At 51.8% G+C, this 25,627-nt stretch overlaps 7 protein-coding genes across 7 annotated transcripts; 5 read left to right on the top strand and 2 right to left on the bottom strand.

The window, feature by feature from the left end:
- Positions 1-1,260: 1,260 nt before the first annotated feature.
- Positions 1,261-1,570, bottom strand: BO95DRAFT_440690 (uncharacterized protein). The gene has a single exon (XM_025586018.1). The coding sequence runs from the start codon at positions 1,467-1,469 to the stop codon at positions 1,293-1,295; it is 177 nt and encodes a 58-aa protein (XP_025444526.1). The 5' UTR covers positions 1,470-1,570; the 3' UTR covers positions 1,261-1,292.
- Positions 1,571-6,742: 5,172 nt separating this feature from the next.
- On the top strand, positions 6,743-9,339 carry BO95DRAFT_461418 (grainyhead-like protein; the record flags this gene model as incomplete). Its single annotated transcript, XM_025588820.1, has 5 exons — positions 6,743-6,756; positions 6,845-6,979; positions 7,098-7,619; positions 7,670-8,964; positions 9,020-9,339. The coding sequence occupies 5 exons, from the start codon at positions 6,743-6,745 to the stop codon at positions 9,337-9,339; spliced, it is 2,286 nt and encodes a 761-aa protein (XP_025444525.1).
- A 589-nt stretch (positions 9,340-9,928) lies between these two features.
- BO95DRAFT_63808 (uncharacterized protein) lies at positions 9,929-10,459 on the top strand. Its single transcript, XM_025592111.1, has one exon. It carries the CDS (start codon positions 10,056-10,058, stop codon positions 10,377-10,379), a length of 324 nt encoding a protein of 107 aa, XP_025444524.1. The 5' UTR covers positions 9,929-10,055; the 3' UTR covers positions 10,380-10,459.
- Positions 10,460-10,850: 391 nt separating this feature from the next.
- Positions 10,851-11,533, top strand: BO95DRAFT_63802 (uncharacterized protein). The gene has a single exon (XM_025592110.1). The coding sequence runs from the start codon at positions 11,019-11,021 to the stop codon at positions 11,442-11,444; it is 426 nt and encodes a 141-aa protein (XP_025444523.1). The 5' UTR covers positions 10,851-11,018; the 3' UTR covers positions 11,445-11,533.
- A 5,653-nt stretch (positions 11,534-17,186) lies between these two features.
- On the top strand, positions 17,187-18,095 carry BO95DRAFT_512587 (uncharacterized protein; the record flags this gene model as incomplete). Its single annotated transcript, XM_025591528.1, has 4 exons — positions 17,187-17,256; positions 17,309-17,368; positions 17,431-17,457; positions 17,524-18,095. The coding sequence occupies 4 exons, from the start codon at positions 17,187-17,189 to the stop codon at positions 18,069-18,071; spliced, it is 705 nt and encodes a 234-aa protein (XP_025444522.1). The 3' UTR covers positions 18,072-18,095.
- Positions 18,096-18,334: 239 nt separating this feature from the next.
- Positions 18,335-23,109, bottom strand: BO95DRAFT_408921 (CLH domain-containing protein). Its single transcript, XM_025584121.1, has 4 exons — positions 22,673-23,109; positions 22,592-22,618; positions 19,170-22,536; positions 18,335-19,004 (listed from the first exon to the last, which is right to left on the bottom strand). The coding sequence occupies exons 1-4, from the start codon at positions 23,015-23,017 to the stop codon at positions 18,700-18,702; spliced, it is 4,044 nt and encodes a 1,347-aa protein (XP_025444521.1). The 5' UTR covers positions 23,018-23,109; the 3' UTR covers positions 18,335-18,699.
- A 166-nt stretch (positions 23,110-23,275) lies between these two features.
- Positions 23,276-25,005, top strand: BO95DRAFT_440684 (RMD1 family protein). The gene is made up of 2 exons (XM_025586017.1): positions 23,276-23,786; positions 23,871-25,005. The coding sequence occupies exons 1-2, from the start codon at positions 23,436-23,438 to the stop codon at positions 24,918-24,920; spliced, it is 1,401 nt and encodes a 466-aa protein (XP_025444520.1). The 5' UTR covers positions 23,276-23,435; the 3' UTR covers positions 24,921-25,005.
- Positions 25,006-25,627: the final 622 nt, after the last annotated feature.

The raw sequence follows: 25,627 nt of genomic DNA, 5'->3' as shown, positions 1-25,627 counted from the left end.
TCGATCCTTCTACCGGAACTGTTTTGGTTGATGGCTATTCGTGGATCTTGGAGGTAATCATATTGTTCTCTCAAGAGTTCAAATCTCGTGGCCGGAGATGGTCGGTGGTTAGTGGATGTGATGGTTGGCTAACCCTGACTAACTTGACTACTTAAACACCTGTTGGTTGCTTTAGCTAGTTGGTTCAAAGGTAGCAGCAAGCAGCAGCAGCGAATTATCAAATCCGAACGAATCATGGGAAGGAAGTGCATCAAGGGGAGGAGAGATCATATTCATAATGGCATCAGATATAAGGGGAACAGGTGCGAAAGGATTGAATGTATCTCATGCGCAGCTGCACTCATTGCAATCGCGTCTCCCTCCCCCCCCCCCCGGGGTTCGCTGCAGCGGGAGATGAACCGGTTGATTAACTACCGGCACTCTGTCAGTGGTAAGCTAGTCGGTTTACTTAATCTTTTTTTCAGTTCTGATTAGGATGCGCGACCGGGGGTGGCGAGGGTACTTCCAGATTGAGTGGACACCTTGTCTATCTGGCCCAGGGCTCCAGCTCAGTGGCTGGCTTGCCTACCTGATCGAGAACGTATGATTATTAAGTTATCAATTGCTCGAGTCAGTTCAGTCAGCTTTCGAGAACGGAGGCAAAAAAAATAGATTACCGTAAAAAGGTACCCTTTCTTTCCCTTCCAATCCCCCTAGCACTGTGCTAGCAGTTATCTTTTCTTTTCTTTTTCGGTGCGGTCAGTACAAAAAGCAATTACCCCCGCCCTCCTCATAGGACACCACCTTTTTACCTATGATTGTGGATGGGTTGAACACACATTCTGTCTACGTTTACTGTACGGAAGTAGTAGTAGTTTCTCGGGCCACGGACGTATGTTGTTTGGACCCGGATAATATATGCGGGTTGCAAAGCGATAACTCTTCGAAATGAGTTTGGCTAGCTATTTTGGGAGAAGTCCACCGGGTCGGGGATCTGGATCTGATCATTGCTCGACAGAGAAAAGGTATGATTCACTTGTCATACTCCATATCAAAAAAAAATCATCCTACGGAGAATGGAGTTCAATACGGCTCTTTGTTCAGCGAATGGGATGGACCCTTTGCGCGCAACCCGGTGCGCCGGGATCGTTGTTCGCCTTCCAGTAGGTTAGGACTCCGATATTAAGTAATGGCTAGCTTGGGCTGAGAGTGATGTCATCGAATACATGCTTAATATGAGTACGGAGTAGATGGTCCCCAGTCCAGTAGGTGTGTGTGTTGTGGAAATGTGTGCGTGTGGGTGGATATGGTAGTTACTCTCTGTTAGTGGCACGGCTGTGACTGCAGGCAATAACTAGCGGGTGGATGTGGATGTGGATGTCGTGTACTCCGTAGTGGTGTGGGAGAACCGTTTGTCTTCTCTTGCTTTGCTTGTCTTGAGATTTCCGTTCCTGTCTCACTCGAGATCTGTACCTTAGTTTCCCGTACATACTGTACATACATAGTAGATAAAGAGTCTGCGCATCAACATGCATCTGGGGGAGTGGATGGATGAATGGCTTGCATTGCCGATTAGTTAGACCGAGATTTTGTTGCGACCGAGTTCGATACCTACTGTACAGTAGGGCAGTTTGTTGGGGTCTAGCCCGTTAGGTAAAAGGATGACAATACTTGGGCTGAACGTCATGCTCCAGATAGTGGATCAGCTAATTTCATCCCTTTCATATGCCATAGGCATCACAATTCCGAGGGGGCGATAGTCCGAGAGAGTCTAACTACATACAGATATGTAGGTGATACTCCAGGGCACTCAGGGCTATGTACTCAGTAGAATGTATGTACGGAGTACTGAGCATGTACTCGGCTACGGAGTATCAAGGAACTATTTGCCGTTCTACCACCAAGTAGCTACCTCAGTAGGCTAGTGGTTCACCTCATAAATATGAAGGCTACCTATGATGTAACTAATCCGGGGCTCTCCCGCCCTTAGCGGAGACCTGGCCTTGATAGGCCATCCATGGCCTAGCCGACCGGGTCAGTCAATCGCTCCCCTTGAATCGGATCAAAAGTCCAACAAATTAGAACACTTGTTCAATAGATTTGATCTCACTAAGCAATACACTTCATGGGTCCGTCGAATATCATTTCCTCTTCCCATTCCCCTTAATCCTTCCGTCAAACTTGTCAGCTGGAACGGCAACGGACCACTCTGATGCTTCGGCCTTAGTAACTAGATCTAGAGAGAGAGACACACGAAAGGGCGGGTGCGGCACGCAAGCACAGACAAATGACGTAATGTTGCCTGCCTCGCCTAGAGAAGGGACACAGTTCAAAGTACCGTGGACCGTGGACTATCATCCATGGGTCCAATTTATCCACGGCCATCGCACTCAAAAAAGTACCACTGCGGGGACTAACCCAGCTCGGTCTGGTCTACTAACTGTCGAAGTACCGGCTAACGTTAAGGACGCAACTAGTGAGTACCTACCTCACCAGATACCTCCCCGTACTGTCATCCTCAATACACCTTCGCTATCACAATACACACTCTCTCATGTAATAAGCTTCTGGGGAGATCCGTCCGATGTGACCCGGAAGCGCTCTTTCTCAGGTTGCTGATTGGCGGGTACCGACTCCAAGCAATCTGGACCGTTAGAAAGCCTAAGCGCACTTACAATCCCCATACAATCCACCCTCGATGCCGTACACAGTTATGTTACAGTATCAGAAAATCGACCCCGTGAGGGAGGAAAGGGTGGTGGGTTATCAATGTTTTGCATTCATGTAGAGTCAGGAGGGCATGCAGACTTAGAACTGAGTTGCAGCATGCTTTGAAAAGAAGGAAACAGTAAATAACCAACCAAAAAAAAAGGTTGGCTGCAGAAAACGCGCAACGTAGGGAAGTATAGTACCACCATATGTCTGTGCTTCTAGGGTCGAAGCATTGTGTCATAGCCTTGTTGGATACGGTTTAGGTACGTAGAATATGGTTCAATCCATGATGTTCGACCCCGTGCACGACAGAATTAAGCTCCCGGTCCAGATCCGACTCCATCACTCTCCATCCTAGGCGAGGTCGGACGTTTCACTTGATCAAGACAAACCTTACACTTGGGGTGTATATCCACCCTGCCTTACCTACTACTACTCTCTATACGGAACTCAGTTTCCTCCACTCGAGTCGTGTGCATCGCCAACCAATAACGCGATGCTGCTTCCCTCTCTGTCTTACTACGGCTCTTTTGGACAAATCTGCTCATCCCTCGCAGCATCGGGACTCTCGCCACGAGTCGTTCGGCTGATAGTGGATGCAGATTGTAAGACCGATCATAGCTTAGGTGTCTCCGATTTGATATTCTATCATCGACTGATCCGAAACCGATGTGCAGTGGAACGCTTCGAACTTTTTTTCCCCCTCTTCTATTTTGACCTTATAGTAGCGCGCTCGTACCATCTGGCCCATGGCCGTTTCTAGGATTATGATTGAAGATCCATACTCAGCTTTTCAAGAGGTCAGTCATTCTTCAGGCTGGACCGTATACCTGCCTACTTAGGCAGTAGCTCGGCTTTTCGCTCTCCTTTCGACTCTCAATTGAGTTGTCGGCTCCGGTCCCCACTGTAACGGACAAGAGCGGAGGCTGGAAATGGGGTCCTTCGCGGGTAGAGGAGGAAGGGCATTGGGAGCAAGCAGTAGGAGAATGAAGATGTTTCTAGATATCTCTTTCTCTCGAGTCTCGGGACAGTCATGAGGTTGCTTAGACGGAGGGTGTCCACTTACTGGGGGTTTCCTGGCCCTGATCCCGACCTGGGATAGAATCTGAACGGGCATGCTGCACCGAACGCGATCCCCCAAATCTCTTTGGTATTCTATCGCTTTCCGGCCACATTGAAAGCGCTTCGGGTCAACGTGATCCTACCGGTAATTTCCATGGCTTTGGGACTCCATACAAGCTCCATTGCCTAATGAGTAAGTAGTCTGCATGCAAGTCCACCGGAAGAGACTTAAATTTATGGTTGCTGGAGTAGGTCTGGTACCGCCAATAACCTTGAATGTGTACTACCAAGAGACTCGAATATCCCCGACTGCTACCACTAACGGCAGTTACTTACTTTGTACCATGCGCTGCGGCATGTGGCAGCTAGCTACTCTAGATCCCGAGGTCGTCGCAGACCTTATTTTTTTTTCATTATTTTGTTCTTTTTGTTTTCTTTGATTTCGAAGTTAGATTGTGCGCAGCAACCTGCTCACACCGAATAAGTATACCCTCAATGTGTACATCACTTTCCGCCTGTACAGATGCCTGGCTCACCGCGCGCCTATCGAAGATAAAGCTAAAGATCGTGGCTGAACCGGACTGCGCAGATAGGGTCTCAGGGAAGAGCAAATCTCGGTGCAACTTAGGGTATAAAGGAAGTCAGTTAACGCCGATTTTCGACCGCCCGCAGTAACTATCACGAATCGCAATGGCTCCAGCCCCTGGGGCTTGTGGGAATGACGTAGATCACCTATCATCCAGTGCTCGAAGGAATCGGGAGATTGGAAGGGGAATGGGCCGAATGGCACTCCACAAATCTGGTATAGTTCTGCCGTATAGACTGAACACGGTATTGAAGCGATAGGCGCAGAGACAAAGGGCGGGCACCAACCTGAACAGTGGACAGTGGACAGTGGGACACACTGCTATGCACGCCAGAGACAAGCCCGACAAGTGCTCGTCATGGAAGGATCTGACTATAGTAGTTTATGCTTGATTTGGCAGTTGTCAGTGCCTTTACTCTAAGTAAACAACTAATGGATATACGGATGTTCGGACTCTCCTCTCATCGGGGTAGTAGAAAACTGCCTCGCAGCTGGAATCTGCTTCTTGTGCGGCTACTGTTACTGCTGTTATCCTACTTCCTGTTTCCCTTTCGAGATAGAGATATCGAAACCCGAGGGAGAGGTACAAGATCTGAATAAACTTTCTAATCTACTACATACCTATTTCTCAAGTCATGGTACGTAGTACTAACCATGGACATATACTTATACCTCTCCCATCTCTCTGGCTGACAGCGAGTGCATCCGGTATGATACAGTACCGGTAAAATAACAGGAGCTCCGGGCGTTACCCAGCTCAGGTACTGTACCTTGGTAATACCACCGGAATTTACCCAATTACCAGACCGGGTCCACACCCACCCCCTCACAACATCCCCACTGATTCCTGGGTCTTCCTCTGTTTGAAAACCAATCCTAGAAAACCCATTTATCTAAAAAAAAAATTGTATGGAACGGCAGCAGTAGAGAGTAAGAGAGAGAGAAAAAGAACACCGCAGAGGACGCGCAAATCAGCGAGGAAAAGAACTCCAGACGAGATCTGTAGTGAAAGGGACGAGTGGGCAAAATAAGTTTCTGGAAGGTTTTGTCTCCATACCTTTTCAATTTTTATTCAGGAAATGTATTATTGTTATTATTATTATTATTATTATTATTATTATTATTATTCTACTTCTAATTTTCTCAAACTGCATTTTAGAATAAATATTCTTTTTTATCACTCAACCAACCGTTATTATTGCACGTCACCACGTCTTTTTTCCCATGTGGCCCCTTTCTCTTCTTTTATTAATAACTATCACATTCTTTCCACAAATCCTCCGAGTTCAAAAAGTCTTCTTGATCTCTTTGGACGGTTGTTGGACTTAGTGTCAAAGTCCTTCAGATCCTTACCCTCGCACCATCCATATCCACCCTACCCTACTATATCAATTCTTACTGGGGGAGCTTCGTCTTACCGTTTGGTCCCAAGCGCTCTACCCTCTTCAATCCTCCTCTCTCTCTATCTTCCTCTTTTCCTCTCAGTCCTCCTACTCACTCCATACTTAGTAGTACTTATTTACTATTACTACAGAGTACATTACCTCCTCCTACTTACACTCACTACTATTGCCTTTTCCTGGTCTCCCCCTCGCCTCCTTTGGGTCTTCTCTCTTTCTCTTTCTTTCTCACACACACTTTCTCCCTCTCTCCCTCCTACTCCCACCCACACCCACACTCCAACTATTTCCACCACCATTTGTACAGTTGCTTCCAGCATACGTATCCTTCGCCTGCTCTTCTCGAAAAACCTTCCCTCTGACAACATTCGGTGCCTGTTCTCATATGACCTGACTTATCTGAGTAAGGAGTCTGTTCAGCTATAAATCCGATACCTTCCGGGTTCCGCTTCTCTTCAGCAACACTCGGACTTTCCCCCTCAGAACTGTTCTCCGCTCTTCGCGACCCAAACCAAACCAAATCAAATCAAACCACCCCCTCCTCCTCCCCTCCCCATTCTTGCCCGTCCATCCGATCTCAAAACAATTATCTCTTTTCCCTCTTGTCCGTGGTAGTCTTTGGGATTGCAGTCAATCATTCTACACTTGCGATTTGTGAATTGTGATGTGATACCTTAGAAGTCGGACTTTCGCCAACCAAAAATCCACCCAAACACTTTTTCTAGCCACTATTCTGGCTTAAGTTTATCGGGACAAACTTACCATTGTCTCTCGATAATTCCACCCACGGCGCCGGACTGATAGTCGCTTCTTGATCCGAATGCCACCTCAATCTACGATCGCTTCGATTTTTCCCCTTGAATTCCATATTCTCGATTAATTTACCGGGCAACATACAAACAGAGACACGAGGACGAAGATTCAAACACCCCAGAAAGCAGCTTGACAAGCCAAAAACCCAGGCCATAATCGAAAGGCCTTAATTGCGCCGAACCGCTTGATGATGTTTCGCAACAGGTATGTCGGCGCGGATTATTGAACGTGGATGGTGCGTCCTTGGGGGTGCGAGTTGTGCTCATGCTTACCAATTAATTCAACCAAACAGAAAGAACTCCCAGAAGCCCGATGACGAACTCATCACGAGATTCCAGAAGACCTTCCAGGACGTCGTTCCTCCAGTCACCAGCCGCAATGCCGCGCGTTTTGGTCAGGTCCCCGTTGGACCGATTACTCCCGCTAGGTGAATACACTGTCCCTCGCCCACGGAGATTCAGCGTCTCCCGCTGGAATTCCATTGCCCATCGATTCATGAGAACTCGCACCAGAAAACACAAGCTGACCCAACAAATCAATCACAGATTGAGTATGGACGGTGATCTGAAGCCCAACGATATCACACCGCGAGCTACACACGACATGCGCTTCGCACAATCATATGTCGACCCTAATGCAGTATCATATATCAACCCGATGAACCCCCATGGGTACTATACGCCGAACTCTGGGGGGTTGGGAGCTGTGTATCACAGCCAGGCGGGGGACTTGCATACCCCTGGCATGGGTTTAAGCATGATTACCCCCCTGTCACTTCCCCAGCAGCTGTCTGCAACCACCATCAACGCCGATCCTGCAACCATGGGTCTCGAACACTTCAACCCGCATTTTATGCCACCCCACTTTCATAATCCACAACCATTTGCTCAACCGGCGACCTTTGCACCTGGTGCATTTGTTCCAACTGATACAGGTTATGATGCCATGGACGAATCTGTTGACGGAATTTCTCTAAATGATGTGGATATGCAGGGTAATGCTACCACCCAATTCGTCCCGTCGGTGATTCAAGACGACCAGCTCAGCATCCACAACTCCGGCGAGAGGTAAGCTAGAACCCTTCCATTGGGCGAGACGTTAGATCTAATCGGCGCAGTTTCCGCTATCATGTCACTTTGCGTGCTCCAACGGCTATGATCAACCACCAAGCCGAGATACCCGTCACATATCTCAATAAGGGCCAAGCATACTCGATCTCTGTTGTCGATTCGACGCCGCCACCGATGACCGGGCAACCGTTGAAATATCGGACCTACATCCGCGTGTCGTTCCAAGAAGAAGAGCAACGAGCTAAGCCAGGAGCTTGCTGGCAACTGTGGAAGGAAGGACGAGGCTCCAATGAGGCGCATCAACGCGGTGGCAAGCTGCAGGCGGTTGAGTACGTTGATCCGACTCAAGGAGGCGTGGAAGACCCGAAGAACCGCCAGATCCAGCTCGAAAGTGCATCGTTCGATGGCTTCTGCGTGACTTGGACTGCGAATCCGACGACCGGAATCTCGGACTGCGCCATTTCCGTCCGCTTCAACTTCCTGTCGACAGATTTCAGTCATTCCAAAGGCGTGAAGGGCATTCCGGTCAGATTGTGCGCGAAAACCGAGATGCTTTCGCCGGATGAAATAGCGGCCGGCTCAGCCAAGGAGCCAGAAGTATGCTATTGCAAAGTGAAACTCTTCCGCGACCATGGAGCCGAGCGAAAGTTGTCCAATGACGTCGCCCATGTCAAGAAAACGATCGACAAGCTTCGACAGCAGATTACCCAGGCCGAGTTAGGAGCTGGAAACTATGGCAAGCGGAAGCGTAGCAGCGGCTCAGTCGCGCTCAAGGGCGGCGACCCCCGTCCTGCCAAGATCACAAAACACAAACGGACATGGTCCATGAGCTCACAGGATGGACCCGGCAAGATGTCACTGGAAGATGATTTGCATGCGAAACTCGCGCTTATGCAGGACATGTTCACTTCGACCCGGCCAGTGAGCATTTTAGGACTGCGGGGAGAGGAAGAGGATGATCCGGATCTATTCCCGGTTGCTTTGCCGGAGTCGCGCGATTTCATCAAGAGAGAGAACAGCCGCAGCTCTCGGTTCAGTGTCGATGGAGTGTCGTTGCATGCCGTCTCGCCCACCAGCAGCAGCGTCTCACTAAACTCACCCTGCCACCCGCCGAACTCGCAGACCAACCTCTATTACGACTCGGGATATCATGGCTCCATGAACAATTCCCGCGAAAATTCGCGCCCTTGCTCAGAAGCCATGGGTGACAAGGTCCTGTTGAAGCATCCGGTTAAAGTTCAGAAGGTCGCCGGTAATGATAACCACGTCCCTGTGGGGTATATTGAAGCAGTCGACATCGATCCAACCTACAGGCCCCCAATCGAGCGGCCCGTGAAACCAAGTAAGTTCCGCAAAATATGTTCCGTGCTGAGCTACGATGCTAACCTGGAAACCAGTCGCATGCTTTTACGTCCGATTCCCGCGGAATGATCAGCCTCAGGATGATTATTACCGGGCCGTCTACCTGACGGAACGCACTGTGCGAGATCTCATGGAGAAGATCTCGATGAAACAGCGGATCGATCCACGACGGATCGTGCGGGTGCTCCATGTCAAGCAGAATGGTCTCAAGATCATGGTCGACGACGATGTCGTCCGTGAACTGCCCGATGGCCAGGACATGGTGGTCGAGATCTCCGAGACGTCCACCTTCGAGAGTGCAGCTGCAGCAGGCGCTGAAAGCGCTAAGAGTGTTGAAGTCAAGTTGAGCTATTAATCTGTCTTACGTTGATGGAAACATTCACGACCCTCTCAAAAATCTTCCGCCACGTAAAGCCTCGTCATTCATCTTCAGTTTTCTTTTTCCCACCTCTGAGTTGCATCAATGCCTTCTTGGGGTGGTCTTTTGACTTCATTCCCTTTTTCTCCCTTTTAAGGGCGCCTGGTGCGTGGTGAAAAGGTACATTGCATTCATCCTTGAGTGATATACTTTTGCCATTTTCTTTGGCTTCATCGGAGTTCGGGGGCTATCTTTTAACTTACTCGTCATTTTATACTACCCTCCATGGTGGAGGGCGGGGGGGCGTTGTATCAGGGAATAATACACGAGTTCCCTAGCAATGATACCCAGGCATCTTCTGCATCTTGAATTATTTTGTCGCGACTCTGTGCTTATATGGTTTTCATGATATCCTAAACATGTCATTTCTCCGACAACGTCTTCTGGGTTTGTTTTCATTTTGGGAATATACGACCTCGCATTTCATCTGGTTGAGATTGGTTGGCTTGCCATGTTTCGAAGATGTGGTTGAGGTATGAGGAACACGAATAGATACCCTGTCCATTTTTGTCGGAAGTATTTTATCTGTTTTAATGGTTGATCAATTCCTCTGTGTGTTATCTCCACTCTTGCTGTTTTCTGGAAGATGAAAACAGCTGTCTGATTGATTTTGACTTCGATGCCTTGACTTCGAGGGGTGTTCTACTCCTGGGATGATGGTTCTCTCTCTTATTATCATTATTATCATCTACCTGACTGTTCTTCCGTGTGTTTTCTTAATTTGCGTGCTCCTGTTTGCTAGACAGGGTATCATCATATATGCCAGAGAAAGAAAATCACGAAAATACTATACATGGGATCGAATGCTCGGAACGGACGGATGTCCACCGTCTTCTTTTCTGGGGGATTGCACTTTGCAAACACCAAACAATTTAGGGCCATCGGGATCGAAAGCCCAAGAAGCCGATGGGAGGAATACCGGGCGTCCAGGCCTACGAACAGTCGGGAGATCATGGGGGAACGGAACGTCGGTTTAAATAATTTCCAATTTGGGTATAGATGAAATTACCGGAGGGGCCAGTCTACTGACATGGCGGGCGCCTCCTTTATCTTAGGGTAATATTACCGTGCATAGTGTAGTGTAGTGTAAGTTAGTTGTAGTTTCCAGATTCTAGACTCCAGCAGTCCAGCGGTCTCCATCGGTAAAACCTTCCGCTCCGTGATAGTTTGTTTCGGCAACATGCGACAGCGACAGCGACAGCCCGATGACATCATAGCCCCATCCCCTTCCCCCCCCCCCCCCCCCCCGTGTGATGTGGGGCTCTTTTACCTTATCCATCGGACCATCACCCGGTCGGTTCTGATAGCGTGGGAAACTGGGGACGTTTAACCTAAATCGTGAACCTCACGACAAAACCCCGATCAACCTTCAACTTCTTTGCTTTCCCAACGAGAGGCTGGGGATTTGCCGGACGGCCACGCCGGGCACTTTTTTCATTCGTTTTTGTGTGTTGATCGGAATGTTCGGCCCCGGATGCCTACCAACGAGGAGTTGAGATCGAGAAATTTGTGGTTATATTCCACACTCCATACAAACCCGGCAAAGTCTTTTCTTCAAGAAAACTTGGAAACTGCACCATTCACATTCCTTTCTTTTTTATTTCTCGGAAGAGGGAATGTGGACCTGCACTTCTTTCTCGCCCTTCCCCGCCCACTATCGCTGTGCTCTTGATTCCGTTGTGCTGCTGCTGCTGCTGCTGTTGTTGTTGTTGTGTCTGAATGGTTCGATGCGTTTCTTCTGCCCTGGTGGTTGGGGTTGGTTGTATACTTCGGGATCCGGGGGGGTTCTCTCGGCTATTTACCGATGGTTGAGTTATAGACTCTCCTCACCCCTCCCCTACTGTAAGTTAGGTTACTGTACTGAGTACGTACGTGTTGGCGCTTGCTTTTCGGGATTCTTCTGGGGTGGGGGTGGGTGGTTTTTCTATCTACCTGAGTACGTACGGAGTATAGTACAGCAAGAACGGGAGGGGACTTTGCCCAGAAGGGATCTTTTGGAGGTTGTCACGGTTTGGATTCTTACTTTGTGTGTCTGTGTGTGAGGGAATCGGATCGGATCGGTGGGAGGGTGTTTTCGATTTGCTTTGCGAAGCTTGGGTATGGGTTATAGGGATTGACCTGTCCCGCGGGGAGGGAGGGGGTGAAGTTGGGGATGGGGGAGCTAGTTACTTACTTACTTGCTTGCCTACTTGCTTAATTGAGGGGAGTAGAGGGGATTAGAGGGAGGGAGGGGGGTTGGTTTAGTTTGGGCTAGGTTGTTGTGCTTTAGTCTCTCGTCTTCATACTCCCCTCTCTCTCTCTCTTTGTCTTGCTAGGGGGGTTGTACGTGTGTGGCTTTGGGTATGTATGTATGTATGTATGTCTGTGTATGTCTGTGTATGTACATCCAGCAAAGGACTCGATCTAGACTCACCCATTCTCCTGAAAGCACTCATAGTACGTAGGTGTAACACTGTACGGTACCTACTCCGGCCTCAGGGTCACTCGACTAGTCGACTAACTTAGTGGCCGTTGGGGGGACAAACTTAACCGAGAAGAAGAAGTATAAGAGATCAGGTACGGAGTACGGAGACCGTAACCAAAAACCCATCAAAACACAGATCCGTCAATCGGAAGGCAGGATTTGAGGCTGTATACCGAGTTTAAACATGGGAAGTGTGGATCTCTCCAGCAGAATAAAAATCTTAGTTGCTCAGTTCTATTATGGCCCAGAGTCACCTGGACGGTAAGGCTGAAATTGAGGTTGAGGGGTGGGGAGGGAATCGAATGGAATCGAAGGTTTTCTGGTTTTTTTTTTTTCCTTTCGGATGGTCATTGGGAATTTGGGGATACCTATCTTACGAGACTAGCTAGACGATCATCGGGGACATTGACTTTCAGTAAGTAGTCCTGCGGTTTCAATGCGTGTTGTCCTGTCCTCCTCAGTAACTTGCCGAAGGGCTTTCCCTTTTCTTTTTTTTTTTTTTTTTTTTTTTTTTTTTTTTTTTTTTTTTTTTTTTTTTTTTTTTTTTGGGTTTAGGCCCCCCCCCCCCCCCCCGTCCGTGAATAATCGGTGGTTGATGGATGGGCTTCGGGTGCGGTGTGTACACACAAAAACAAAAACTCGCGGAGCCACTAACTGGTTGATGCACTCTTTAGTCCCGAATCCGTCTTTGCTGGAGTGGAGAACTTCTTTTGCGGTTTTAGTGCATGTCTCAGGGAGGGGACGCGGCGCGCTAGAGTTGTTGCGGTTTGCGTTTGCTGAAGTATCGCTTGGACTTCTTGGCTATCAATCAGTATCTACTCTACGGAGTACGGAGTACTCGTAAGATGATGTCTGGACTACTACGACTAGCAGGACTGTGGGACTGGGCTGACTGGCTGGCTGGCTGGCTGGGTTACTCGTCAGTTGTTGGGGGAGACCACAGAAGAAAGGTCGGAGATCGGGTGAAGCTTCCCGACTTGATCGAATCGATCCCAGAAGTTCATCCAGGATATGCTCGCGGGTACCGGATTTTATGCACCTTCCTGATCGAAGTTCGGTGGAGGAGGAGGATCGGTTCAAGATGACCCCGGTCTATAATGGATGTGTCTTAGTTGCTAGTTATATCCTGAGGACGGACGCCAAATGGGTTGGGGGATGGGGGTTGGGATTAGCTATGCGACAACTGGACACTTCCACTCCGACTATTGCACCCATGTGCCGAGGATGTCGGTGACGTCATCGCCCGGGCTGTTCTCCTTCTCCACTATCCCTCCCCCTTCCCGTCCTCGGTACCATATTGGTCACTGTTTTGATTTGGCTTTCGAAATCCCACAGTGTACCACACTTGGACGCGAATGTTGCTGGCACCGGTACCGGTACCGGTACCTTATGGATTTCCTTATTCCCGCTAGATCTGTTTCCATCTTCCCTTCCCTCTTCCTGGGTTTCGAGAAGACGAATGGAACAACTTTTGCCGGGCTCAAGCGTGTATATGGATCGACGGATCGCTAAGAAGCGAAACCCAACCCGCTGCTTATCATCTGTTCCAGACTTTGAGTGCCGGCGGTTCAGTCCAGCTAGGTTTTCTTGTTTCTTTCGGGTGCCCCCCCTTCCCCCCTTCCTTTGGGGACGGACACGTAGTGTATCCTAGGTAAGTACCGAGTCCCCGAGCCTCGATTCGGGAGTGCTGAGAGGATCAGACAAAGGGCCCATTCCACCAATCACTGCGCTCGGAAACGATAGTGCCGATCTCGTGGAGTAGGACTTTTCCTACTCATGTACTGGTGGTATGTGTGTAACTCGTAAACAAATGCATCGAGGGGTGTTGCTGTCTCGATTTGGGCATAGGTCTAGTTTCGGAATTCTGCGTTGGGGGGCGCGTCTGGTTCGATGCGAGGGGATAGATGATCGTGTCTTTTTTTTTTTGTTTACGGGGTTGAAAATCTGGATCGTGTGAGAGGTTTGAGGGGAAAGGGATCTGAGCGGACCGTGTTGGTTATACTGTACGAGTACTCTAGTTTTATCTTCGCGCAGGAAGCGGAAGTTCGTTTGGGGACTATTGGGACTAGGGTTACATGTATATGTACACACTACTGTCGACACAACGAGGAGGTCTCACATCCAGATGATAATGGTAGTAGTGCATTGGAATGGGAATGTGTTCCCTGAGCGAAATCCGGATTTTACTGCTATGTACAGTCGTACTCCTGTACAGGAAGAAAAGAATAGAAAAGGAAGGTACTCCGCAGATTGAATTCGCAAAAAAACCGAAAACCCAAAAAAAAAAAAAATTCTGTTCGGTCTGACACGTCCCTCCTTCCCCCTCCCCCGATCTCTCTGTTGTCCGCTCCTCCTCCAAATTGTTTCTCACTTTCCTAAGTCCCGGGGTGGGAAAAGAGAAAAACAGATGGGAGCGGACGAGGGAAGGGGAAATCCCAGGCCCCCCCAAGAGGAGCGAGCAAGGCAGCTGGACCTGAAAGTGACGTCATAAACTCAGTAGGGGGGGAGGAAATCTGGCCCTTTTGCACCTCGGAAATGTACGATGTCGTCATACTCGCTCTGCTAGTTCCTGTCAGGTTCCTTGGAAATCCGGACACAGTGCGCTGCAACCCACCGATTTTTCTCCCTCTGGGAGTGGGCTCGGTGGTGCTTGGGTCTCGGCGGCTGACTGAGAGAGAAAATTATTCCCCACTCCACATACGGATCGTGCCGATGTGTGAGGGATGCTTTTTTGTCCCCACTTGTGGTAATTTTGCTCCCAGTTTAGCGCCGTTTGGTCTGCAGGAAGGGGCGTATTGGCGGTATTCCAATTACATACCGTGCTTACGCCTTACGAACGCCGAACCGCTGGGCGGTGGGTATCGTTGGTATCAGCTCGTATTGTCTTGGCCGGGGGCGCCCAGTGGTGCTGGAATGAATGCCTGAGGGTTCGGGACGACTCATGGAATGAGACATTGGGGATAAAGGCATGAAGCATTTTGCTGTCATGAGGCGTGTTGTATTGTGAGGCAAGATCGCGCTAAGTAGGGGTAGTGATCTTGGAGTAGGATCTACTCGGCAGTCGGGAGGAGTAATCGACAGGGGAACAGAAAATCAACTAGCCAACTAGTTCGTGGTGAACCGATCAGTCAGCCGGCGCCTATAGATTGTGTTGAATATTCTTTGCTAGGGCTGCACCTCATAGATCCGGAGGGGGGAGGTTATCAATCTATCGGAAGTATCGGACACGAGGTGGTCGCTTGTCCGGGAACCACAGCGTCGGAATCCAGAGTAACTTTCTTGTCAGGTGGTGGTAACGTTCCTGGCGGGTTTGGACTGCAGGTACCGGAGAGGGTAGGTCTCGTTAGGCTTTAAGGTTGATTTTAAACGTGCGTGAAGAGACGTCTGGGGGGAAGGGGGGCAGAGGAGACCGTTTTGCCACAGGAGATCGTAGACTGTCAGACTCTTCTGCTCGATCTCTGCTCGATCGTCCATTGATTGGTCGATCGGTCTTGGGGATAGTGACACCTGCAGCCGTGGGGACGGTAGCTTATCTGCAATAACCTCCGCAGCTAACGTTGCTGATCTATCGCGGAAGCGATTGGATATGTCGTCAAGAGGGAGGTTTTTTGAGGAACAACGACGAACGAATCGAGGTCACTGGTCATAAGGGTAGGGGGTGAAGAGAGGAACGATGGTGCTGTATAAGAGTGGGTCGGCCCCGTCACTGCAAAGTTCTGTCACTCGGAATAGCTTCAAGCGTTGGGGTTGAGCTCCGGAAGGTGAGCGTTTTGCTGTGTGGCGGCGGGTTGATGCATACCCTTTCTTCGAAAACCACCCACCTTCAGAAAGGCTGACAGAACCATGAAATGTGGTTCTCGATCACTATTCTCTATCGTTCTTCTAGTATTATTATCGATCGAGACGTATAGCACTCACATTCCTGGGGCCGGAACAAAGAAGGCAGATCGGTTGGACCTCAGGGTGATGGGAGCGGTGCCGACAATCGACCCCATGCATCCAGCCGCCAGAGCTGATACCCAGCCAGCTCGAGCAGCCGGATATTTTAGACCGATCCAGGCCTTCCGTTTCTTTGTGATACGAGATTAGCTTGAAACCTCGTTGCGAATCGACCAGCTATTCGCTAAGGAAAAGCTTTCCGGGAAGCATGAGACGCAGATGGCTGCATATTGTCATGTCATAGCTGTCATAAATAGTGGGTATTAGCGGCGACGGTAAGGAGGGGAAGGGAGGAAGGGTACGAAAGGGTACGAAACTGGTGGACAAGTTGACGAGTAATCGGGGAGAGGTGGTAGTTTCTTGCCGATTGCCCCGAGTAGCTTGGCCTGAGCCACAGGGGGCACATTGGCAGAATAATCCGAGCAGAGGGAACTTCAAGACAAGATGAGACAGACTCACCAGCCACCACTGACGTACCGTTGGGTACTGTTGGTTCTTCTGTTCGGCAGTGCCTGGTGGTTCCGAGTCCCCTGGTGCTTCCTCGTATAGTGCAAGTGGCAGGGTTCTTTGACCAGTTTGAGCTTAGCTGCCGTGGAAGCTCGGCTGCTGTTAAGCTTGTTCTTTCCGATCAAATGGAGAGTTACCCCTAGAATTAGAATAGAGGTATAACTTATGTTTCATCCAGTGACTTGTATTACCGAGAAGTGAAGTATAAGCAGAGAGTACTTTTGACCTATTGTAGAGACCACCTGCATGTGCACTGACAGTGCCTTTGACATCTGCAAGTGCTCATTCTATAATTATCTTGCATGCACAATCGCTACCTGCTGGTAAATGCTGAAATGCTGCAGGTACTATTCTTAGTGCAAAGCGCTGAATGCACTGTAGAGACCGCAGTCATCCCGTACGTCTATACAGTACATTTTGATGCGGTTTCAGTCTTCTTGCGCTCTTCTCCAGCCAGAGCCGACATTGGCTGCGTGTCTTGGAGTGAATGAAGGCATGTCTCTCACTGTTGGCGGCCCATTGGCCGCCTCCCTCTCTTTGTGATACTCCCTGAGCAGGTGCCAGGTGCGCTTGGTGCCCCTTTCCTTATTGGGATCACCACGATAACACACACATGCACATTCACTGCGACACCTGACTTGCTGCTGTTGTTTATCTTCTCTCTTCCTCTCCTTCTTCGTTTTTTTTTCTTCCTCTGTTCTCATCATCCTCCATCTCTTCTTTCCTCCCGCCCATCCCCCGTCCCATCACCTCTCACGCTCGCTACCTCCATCCACACTCGTTCCAGTCTATCTCAGCCTCCAGGCTTGAATTTTGATCACCTCGCTCGTTGACTTCATCCTTCTCTCGACCGTAAACTTCCCTTCTTATCAAGATGTTCGCGCCTTTCAAGTTTGCGGTCTTGTTGACCATCTGGTTCCTTGCGACCCTGACTCTGGCTTCCGGTAAGTGCCTTCTGACCACCTTTATCAACGGTTTTAGCTAACACTCTGCTAGAAACCTTCGGTGCCGTTGGAACAGTGCACGACGATGAGTCCTTCATTGCCATTCCTCTTGGTAAGTTATCACTTTCAGAAAGAAGCCTGAAGTCAGCTGTTCTGACCATTCTACCCCCGCAGCCATGCATGAGCACGATCCCCGCGACGGTATGTTTTCCTGACTCGTTCGTCCAAAGCCTTCAGCATAGATTCTAACTCCCGTCATTCTCATAGTGACCATCATCAAGACCATCTGTGAGACTTCGACCTCGGTGATCTCCACTACTGGTCCCGCGAACCCACCCGCGACGGGCACCACCGGGCTCCCTCCTGCCAACCCCACTAGCCAGGCTTCGAGTTACTCGGAGACCCAGAGTGTTCCTCCCGCTCATCCCACTACTGTGCCTGGTACTGTGGTGCAGCCTTCTGTGACTTCGAAGCCCGAGGGAATTTCTCCTACCTCGGTGCCTGGCACTACTGGGCAGACTTCTGCGCAGCCCCCCGTGACTTCCCAGACCGAGGCAGCTCCCAGCCCAACCTCAAACACCAAGGAGACTGGAAGTCTGCCCAGCACCACCTCTCACTCGGCTTCCCCTGTCTCGTCTAGTGTGCAGGACGTCACCCACTCTGCTACCACTCTGACCACCACCCACGGTACCTCTTCGGCCGCCAGTGGAACTCACACCACCGCGCCACCTTCGAGCGAGGCTGCCGGTAATGGTGGCCTGCGTGCTGCTCTTCTGGCCTTCGCAGCAACTTTCGTTATCTTCTTGAGTATCTAAGGGGTCCTTTCGATGCTCTAGTGCTATTTCATCAGTGGCTCGTACGCTGGGGGACTCGGGCACGGACACCCCGTGTGACTGAGCCTGACTCCCCCTTGCTGTCGAACATCTGGTGCTTCTATTTTCTCTTTATTTGTCTCATGTCGGGACGCAAGGCGTAACGTTTGTCGCTCCCAGGATTATTTCTGCTGTCACTTGCTAGTTGAAGCGGTTGGTCGCCGCCTAATTTAATTTGAGAAAAAAGTCGTCAGACCTGGACGTTGCTCGCACAGTAATTCCTTGCTACCATGGGTATCTCCTAAATAATAAACATACATGGCCTAGGCGTGTCGTCTCTTAGAAACCATATTGATCAGTTGACGTAATCGACCAATACCACCTCGATCATGGCTACCCCTCCGTTCAAGTAGCTGTATGGCGTTAGGAGGGTGCAGCTGTGAAGCTGCAGACAGTTGCTTGACGTCAGGATCGTTGTCTCAGTAGCCACTCGCCCCCACCTGAAGCCAATCCGATCCAAAGGGCAAACTCGAGTCGAGAAACCTCACCGACCCCTCATTCAGGAGGGGTTTATTTCCAATGCACGAGACTAAGACAGCCTGCCTGCCTGCCTGCCTACTTGCCTCTACGCCTACGCGTCCGAATCCCCAATGGCATCCAGCTCCTTAGCCAGCGTACATATGCGACAGCCCTCACCGACCCGGTCGCGCAGCAACCGCGCGGTCGTCACCTTGGGGCCAACCGTCCTCGAGGTCGCCGTCGAAATGTCCTCGAGGGTGATGGTGCGCGACGGCGAGAACGGCCGCGGCGTGTGCACCGCCGACCGGCTGTAGGGGGTGGTCGGACTGCTGTTGTTCGTGGACGGCGAGGCGGTTTGGTGGATGTGCGAAAGGTGGAAGACGTGGCCGCAGGCGAAGCCCACGAGGATTTCTTTTTCTGTTTGACATGATGAGAAGTTAGCATTCTGCGTTGGTTTGTTTTCCCCCTCTTTTGTGTCTATTCCTCAGGAGGGGGGGGGGTTGGTGGGTGAATGGGGAGGGAGGGTATGTTTGATGGAAGCTCTTGGGTTTAAGGTAGGTACAAGGGGTCGGGGGTATATACCATTAGCGCGGAAGGGGCGACTACACCCTGCGCAACGACCGGCTGGGGAGGCGGTAGAGGAAGATATGGAAGAAGCTGATGACTGTGTGGGTCCTGCTGCGGCTGCTGCGGCTGCTGCTGGGATGGTGGTGTTGGTGGATTTTTCAGTGATGGTGTCGCTGATGGCGGCCGCGGTGGTGGCAGCAGCAGCAGCATCAGAGACGGTGGTTCCTATGGTGCCGGCGGTGATGGGCCGCTTGGAGCCTTCCTCCTCGATGATGTTGAATTTGATGCCCCGGCGCTGGCCGCGGCGTAGGGTGTCCATGCCGACGGCGACCTCGCTCTGGAGGACCTTGGCGGCGCCCTGGCTGATGCTGGCCTGGAGGTCGTGCTCGCGGATCATGCGGGTGAGGCCGTCGCGGAGCCCCTCGATCTCGAGACCGCTCGGGATGCGGCGGACGAGCTTGATGGGGTCGATGGCGGTGCCGGCCTCGACAAGGAGGCCGTGGATGAAGCGCGGCTTGTCCATCGAGTAGTCGAGGAGGTCCTCCCAGAGGTCGGGCTCGTTCTGGGCCTTGGCGAACTGGATGGCCTGCGAGACGTCCTCGAGGTCGGCGAGGATGAGGTTCAGCGCGCGTTTCGTCTGGCCCGTCTTCGAGAGCAGGTAGATGAGCTCGGGTGTGAAGTGGCGCGTCTCGCAGATGTTGACCGCCAGGTCGAAGGCGTACGCCGTGCTGATCTGCAGGAACTCCATGAGCAACGGCCGGTCGTAGTCGGCGAACAGCTCGACGGCCGTGTCCGCGAAGTTGTCCACGAGCGCCTTGCCTTCGTCCGCCGCGAGCTTGCTGGCGGCGTCGCGGATGTGGGCGAAATGGCCCCGCCGCGGTTTGGCGACGCCGTGGGGCAGGGATTCGCCGCGCCAGAGGGCTCGGAGGTAGAAGTAGAGGTAGAGAAGCCGGTTGGCGGCTTGGAGTTGCTCGACGACGAGATCCGGCCGCACGATGCCAGTGTATGCTTCGCTCACTAGTAGCTTGATCGGCTCTGCTGTGAGCTCCTCGAGCTCGGACGTGGGGGCCGACTTCAGCTGCTCTTTGGAGACTCGGATGAGGATGAACGCGGGAATGTCGTCCGTTAAGGTGTCAAGTAGACGGTGGTCCCGGATCAGAGCCATCGCCGTGTCGGCGTCTTGGAGGCGGATGTAGCAATGGAGCGCCTCGCCATAGTGGCCGCCCGCCAGGTACAACTTAGCCAGACACTTGGACAAGATCCGCCAGTCATCCGTCTCCGTGGTCAGTTCGCCGAGTTGCTCCTCCACCGCTGTCGCAACGTTGTTCGCGTCGAAGAGGTCGAACGGCCACTCGTCGACCAGCTCGCTGAACTTGGGCCGGTTGTGCTCAACGTAATGACTGAGTATGGTCTCATAGAGGTTCGCAGATAACGGTGGGCGCATGTTCAGGGGCAGCACAGGGGAGATCTCATCCCACTTATCCTTTTCAACGAACTTCCAGGCCCAATGCTCCCATCGGTGTGTAGTGTCGAGCGCTTTCGTGCAAACCTCGGCGGCTTCAGGCCACTGGTCTTGCTCGACCAGCTGCTCGATCCACAGTTCTCCAATGCGACGCTTCTCTTGCTCTGCGGCGGATGCGGTCGTTCGAGCAGTTGTGGTGATGACAGAAGCTGCATCGTCGATGAACGATTCCCCAAAGCTTCCTTGGGATATTGAAGGCGTTCCGGGTACGGTGTCATTCATTTCGCTCCCGGTCCCGGCTGCTTCGGGATGTTCCTTGAGCAATGTCCATGCTTCCTCGTATTTCTCATGTGCGTCCAGCCAGGCCAATCGGTCCGCAAGATCTCTCTTCAACGCAACCACGCAATCATACGGGCTGTGCACGAGAATCTTGGGTCCAATGCTCCCTGCCATGTCCTGGATCTCTTTGGAAAGAGGCTCCTCCGCAGGTACTCGTCGTGAGGCAAAAATGCTCGGCGCCCTACTGGAGCCCTTGTCGCCACTGCTGGTCGTACTGCGAATACTAGCCCCAGAGTTGAAAAGCCGCACCGGATAGAATGTAGCATCCCAGAGACCGTTTCCTATAGTCTCTAGAGCTCCCCGCTGCGAAGCAGGTACGCTCGTTTTCCATGGGGGCAAGATACACATGTGGTAGTCTGAGGAAGTGAGGGTCTCAAAGCGACTCGTTGAAAGGCTATCGGCACTGAGCTCAGTCTCCGTTTCAAGATCAATGATTCGAAGCTCTGGCTCCAGGCCTCGAGGGCGACGACGCGTTCCAGTTTGACGACCACCATGCTTGCTGCGGTCGTCTTCGGATGACTCCTGTTCTGCTTCCATGTACGCAAGGACGACTAGAAGTTTTGGTGTAAACAAGGAGATCCCAGAGATGACACAGTCGGTCCGTAGAATTCTGGTTACCTCCACCGATCCAATTTTGTGATCTCTGTTATTCTTGCTTGGTCTATCAGGGTATACCTCAATGACCCAGACGGTACCGCCCCATCCCACGACCAGCTTTTCCACTTTCTCTGTGACGATTGTTGGATGGGTCGGTGCCGAGCTTTCAGTGTGAGTGACGCCTCCCTTGGTTTGCAGGCTGTCATCAAGGTCCAGGGAGTTTTCGTCCACCCACTCAGCGTGTGCTTTCCACACGCTGGCCATTTCCTCCCAGCCGGGACGGTTGGGACGATCGATATGGCTGATGCGCTTCCAAGCGAACTCCGCGTCAGACGAATCGAGGTGCAGGTTTGATCGCATGATTTTGATGCCCTCCTCGTTGACCCACACAATATATTTACCCGACAAGGACCACTTGATCGTGCTGATGGCACCTTCGCCTCCGTGCAACACGGTGTCCTTCCCAGTGTTGGCCCCGAGGCCTATCGACCCAAGCCAGCTCGAGGCGGCGGCCGCAGCGCCGCCCATGGTCGTCGAGTTTGTGCTCACCCCGACTCGGCCTCCGACAGTCAGGATAAGATCACCCGCCCTGCCTCCCGACAGATATGTCCTATCACTCTTGTACTCCGGCGACAATGCGACGGCTTGAACGGGTCTCCCGAAGTTCCGCAAAAGGACGTCTTTCGAATCGAGCAAAGATGCAACGCAGACATTCCCGTCGATGGAGGATGTCGCGATGTAGATTGAGTTGGAAGGCGTCGAAGGGATGGCCGGTTGGTTCGTTCTTTGTCTGCCACGCAGGCTAGCGGCGCCGGAGGATAATTTGGAGGAGGCGTGATCTGGGTCATCTGCGAATCGGCTAAAATACTCGGGTCTCACGTTTGGTAAAGGAGGAGGGTAGGGCGAGATGGAGACTGAGGTGATACTCGCAGAGTGCGCGTGGTACACACGAAGAGAACGCAATTGAGGAACCGACAGTACATGCTGCGGAGCTTGTCAGTGTTCGCATGATCCCGACCCCGGACAACGACCAACTCACGATGTTTCCATTATGCGAGCCAATTACCTAGACGTTCACTTAGCATGTTTTCTTCTTGTCAGCTCCGGTGTACGATCTTACCATCTTGTCTCCAGCAGCTAGGAAGGCGCTTGTTGCATCTCCGTTGCGATACACCGCCCCGAGGTGCTTGGTCAGGTACGCATACTTGAGACGTGGTTCTTCGTCCTCGTCCTCCTCCGAGTCGTCATCGTCATCGTCATCGTCGTCTTCCTCATGGTAATCATCTCCAGCTTCGGTTTCGCTTTCTGTTCCTTCGTCGTTGTGACCGTGGTCCGTCTCGTCCAGCTCAGCAGGCTGGGAGCGGTGTTTCCTGTCCTCGGATGTGGTTCGGCTAAGGTGGGAGTCGGGAGGGTGACCGTCCTGGCGGACAGTCCCGGTTGCCTCTGTCGCGCCAGGCGCGTCCATGGCGAGAGCCTAATGCGGGAGCTTTAGCTCTGCTCTGTGAAGACTGGGGCGCCTGTGTAGGGGGGGGAGAAGCATCCCAGATTCCCAGCCCAGCCGCGGCGGTCAAGTGGTAGACGGAGCTAGAACCCGGTCGGGTCGCCCGAGGAGTAGTATAGGTAGTACCCCGATCGGGTTAGTCGAAAGCTAACCCAACTGCATCATCATCATCATCTTAAATGCTTCGACCGCCCTGATGAGTAAGCTCTTCTCCCCGGTTCGCTTTCATCGTTCAATCAAGAATCGATCGTTGTCAAACAATCAAGCATTGCATTATTAGGTCACACTCACACCAAAACCGTCGCAACGGTCTGGTATGGCACAACCCACTACTTAGCGACACAATCCCGGTCTCTCTGGCTCTGTCATCAGCGGCGCTAGCATGTTCGCTCGACCCTATTATGTCGGTTCCATGAGTTATTGGCCCTCGGTGGCTGCTCGGTTTACGCAACAGCCCCGAAGCCAATATCTGCAAGCTTCACCTCTCTTGGGCGCTCTTCCTCGACGCAAACAGACCTTCTCTACACATGCTTCTCTCGCGCAGAAGCAGTCCAGAAATGGCGAGAATGCCGAAGAGCAACTCCAGTTCGAGGGTCAAAAGCAGCGAAAGAGGAGCAGCCGGACACCAGCGGCACAGACATCGCTGCGGCGGGTTGCCGTTGAGGCGCAACGGTCTAAGGACGGAATCCTATCGAAAGCCCAACTCAGGGAGCAGGGGTTATACAAGGTCAAGGTATTTTTTTTCCAGCCCTCCGGCCATCCGTCTTCCCCCCTCCCCCGGGTTCATGGCATCGCTAACTTTTTTTTAAATCTCTGGTGCATAAAGACAATCACCGCCTACGCCGTGGCCGAACAATTCGACATCCACCAAGTGCGCGAGATTCTCCAGTTGAAAGGCTATGAGCCGGACCCCTACGAGACCGGTCTGTATCCGCAGGTGGTGCACGTGCAGGTGCCGCTGGACTCGATCCGGCGGGTGAGCAACCCCAACGCGTCGGACCTGGCGCCGGACGAGGTCGGGGATCTGTTCGTCTTCCCGTCCGGGACGGTGGTGGCGTGGTCGCTGCCGGAGGCGTTCACCTCGTTCCTGGCGACGCGGACGCTGCTGGCGGCCGCGCGGGGCGCTCACGTGGACGAGCTAGAGACGGAGGACCTGGAGTACGTGGAGGATCCGCAGCGGGAGAACAGCAGCATCAAGGGCGACACGATTGTGCTGGGGACGAAACCGGCCCCGAGCTTCGGTGCACGGCCGGACAACAACAACAACAACAACAGCAACAGCAACGACAACAACCCGGAAACGGCCTCGGCGCGGCGGCAGCAGTCGGTGGACACGGTGCTGACCAAGGTGGCCTTCTCGTCCGGGCTGGCGCGGAGCACCAAGCTGGCCGTGCTGGAGTCCCTGCTCTCCAACTACTTCGAGTCCACGCGGCCCATCCCCACCCTGCTCTCCCAGGGCTCGCGCCTCCCGTTCACCCGCGACTTCATCCTCCGCAAGACGGGCCAGCTCCTCAGCGTGCGCGCGCAGCTGAACCTCTACTCCGAGCTGACCGATTCCCTGCCGGACATCTTCTGGGACAGTCGGCATGAACTGGGGCTGGAGGGGTACTATGAGCAGGTCGGGCGGGCGCTCGACGTGGGCATCCGCATCAAGCTGCTGAACGAGAAGATGGACTACGCCCAGGAGATCGCCAGCGTGCTGCGGGAGCGGCTCAGCGAGACGCACGGCCTGCGCCTGGAATGGATCATCATCCTGCTCATTGCCGTCGAGGTGGGATTCGAGGTCCTCCGGCTATGGAAGGAACGCGTCCACGAGCAGGAGAAGGAGAAGGAGAAGAAGCAATCCAACGAAGCTGTTTCGGACTGAGGGGGCCCAGCATTGAAAACAAAACCCCCTCAACTCATGTACTGTACATACATCATGACAATCCAACTCGACTACTTACGATACCCTCAACGCGGACTCCACTCTCGTTGTACCACTTTGCGAATATGGCGTAAGACATTTTCTCCTAATTGCATACAGAAGTACTCGTACGAGTAAAATGGAACACCCGCCAGGGTGGGTGGATCATCGCAAAGAACCATAGCAATGCCGCCTCCTTGGCCCAGCGCACGGCCCGATGAAGCAATGAGCTATTACCACACTGGACGAGACGGAATGGCATCAATGATTAAAGAGTTGATTAGTAGATTCGTAAAGAAATTCACGGTAAAGTAAAGAAGCTTCAAATACACACAAAATAAGTAAAACGAGTGTCCGAGGTCTTTTCGTTAAATACCGCATTAATGCCTCATGAAGAAAGGAAAATCCCATTTCATCCCATTCCGCATACACAAAACAACATGAACAAAGAGGTATTGTGGAGCACAACGGAATCAGAATAGCACAGGAAGAAGAGAAAAAAAGGGTAGAAGAACAGAATTTCGTTTCGAGAAATCAGATCAAATCAAATCAACATTCGAATAAGGGACACAGAATCTTAAGGAGGTTTCTCAAATCCACAAAATAGCATAAATCTCAAAGTTCATTTCGGAAAAATCCACACATAAAAAGCATTCAACAAAAACGAA

This window comes from Aspergillus brunneoviolaceus (assembly GCF_003184695.1).
Source record: "Aspergillus brunneoviolaceus CBS 621.78 unplaced genomic scaffold BO95scaffold_17, whole genome shotgun sequence".
NCBI lineage: Eukaryota > Fungi > Ascomycota > Eurotiomycetes > Eurotiales > Aspergillaceae > Aspergillus > Aspergillus brunneoviolaceus.
Note: the sequence above shows the minus strand (reverse complement) of the source record. Positions and strands in the feature narration are given on the sequence as shown.

Excerpts from the sequence above, each read along its gene's own strand:
- BO95DRAFT_63808 (XM_025592111.1), top strand. The coding sequence starts at position 10,056 with ATGATGGTTCTCTCTCTTATTATCATTATTATCATCTACCTGACTGTT.
- BO95DRAFT_408921 (XM_025584121.1), bottom strand. The coding sequence starts at position 23,017 with ATGGACGCGCCTGGCGCGACAGAGGCAACCGGGACTGTCCGCCAGGAC. Across the intron at positions 22,537-22,591 it reads GCTCGCATAATGGAAACATC|CATGTACTGTCGGTTCCTCA; the intron begins GTGAGTTGGTCG and ends CAAGCTCCGCAG. Across the intron at positions 19,005-19,169 it reads TCGCCCCTTCCGCGCTAATG|AAAAAGAAATCCTCGTGGGC; the intron begins GTATATACCCCC and ends CATGTCAAACAG.
- BO95DRAFT_440690 (XM_025586018.1), bottom strand. The coding sequence starts at position 1,469 with ATGTACGGGAAACTAAGGTACAGATCTCGAGTGAGACAGGAACGGAAA.
- BO95DRAFT_440684 (XM_025586017.1), top strand. The coding sequence starts at position 23,436 with ATGTTCGCTCGACCCTATTATGTCGGTTCCATGAGTTATTGGCCCTCG. Across the intron at positions 23,787-23,870 it reads AGGGGTTATACAAGGTCAAG|TGCATAAAGACAATCACCGC; the intron begins GTATTTTTTTTC and ends TTAAATCTCTGG.
- BO95DRAFT_63802 (XM_025592110.1), top strand. The coding sequence starts at position 11,019 with ATGTGGACCTGCACTTCTTTCTCGCCCTTCCCCGCCCACTATCGCTGT.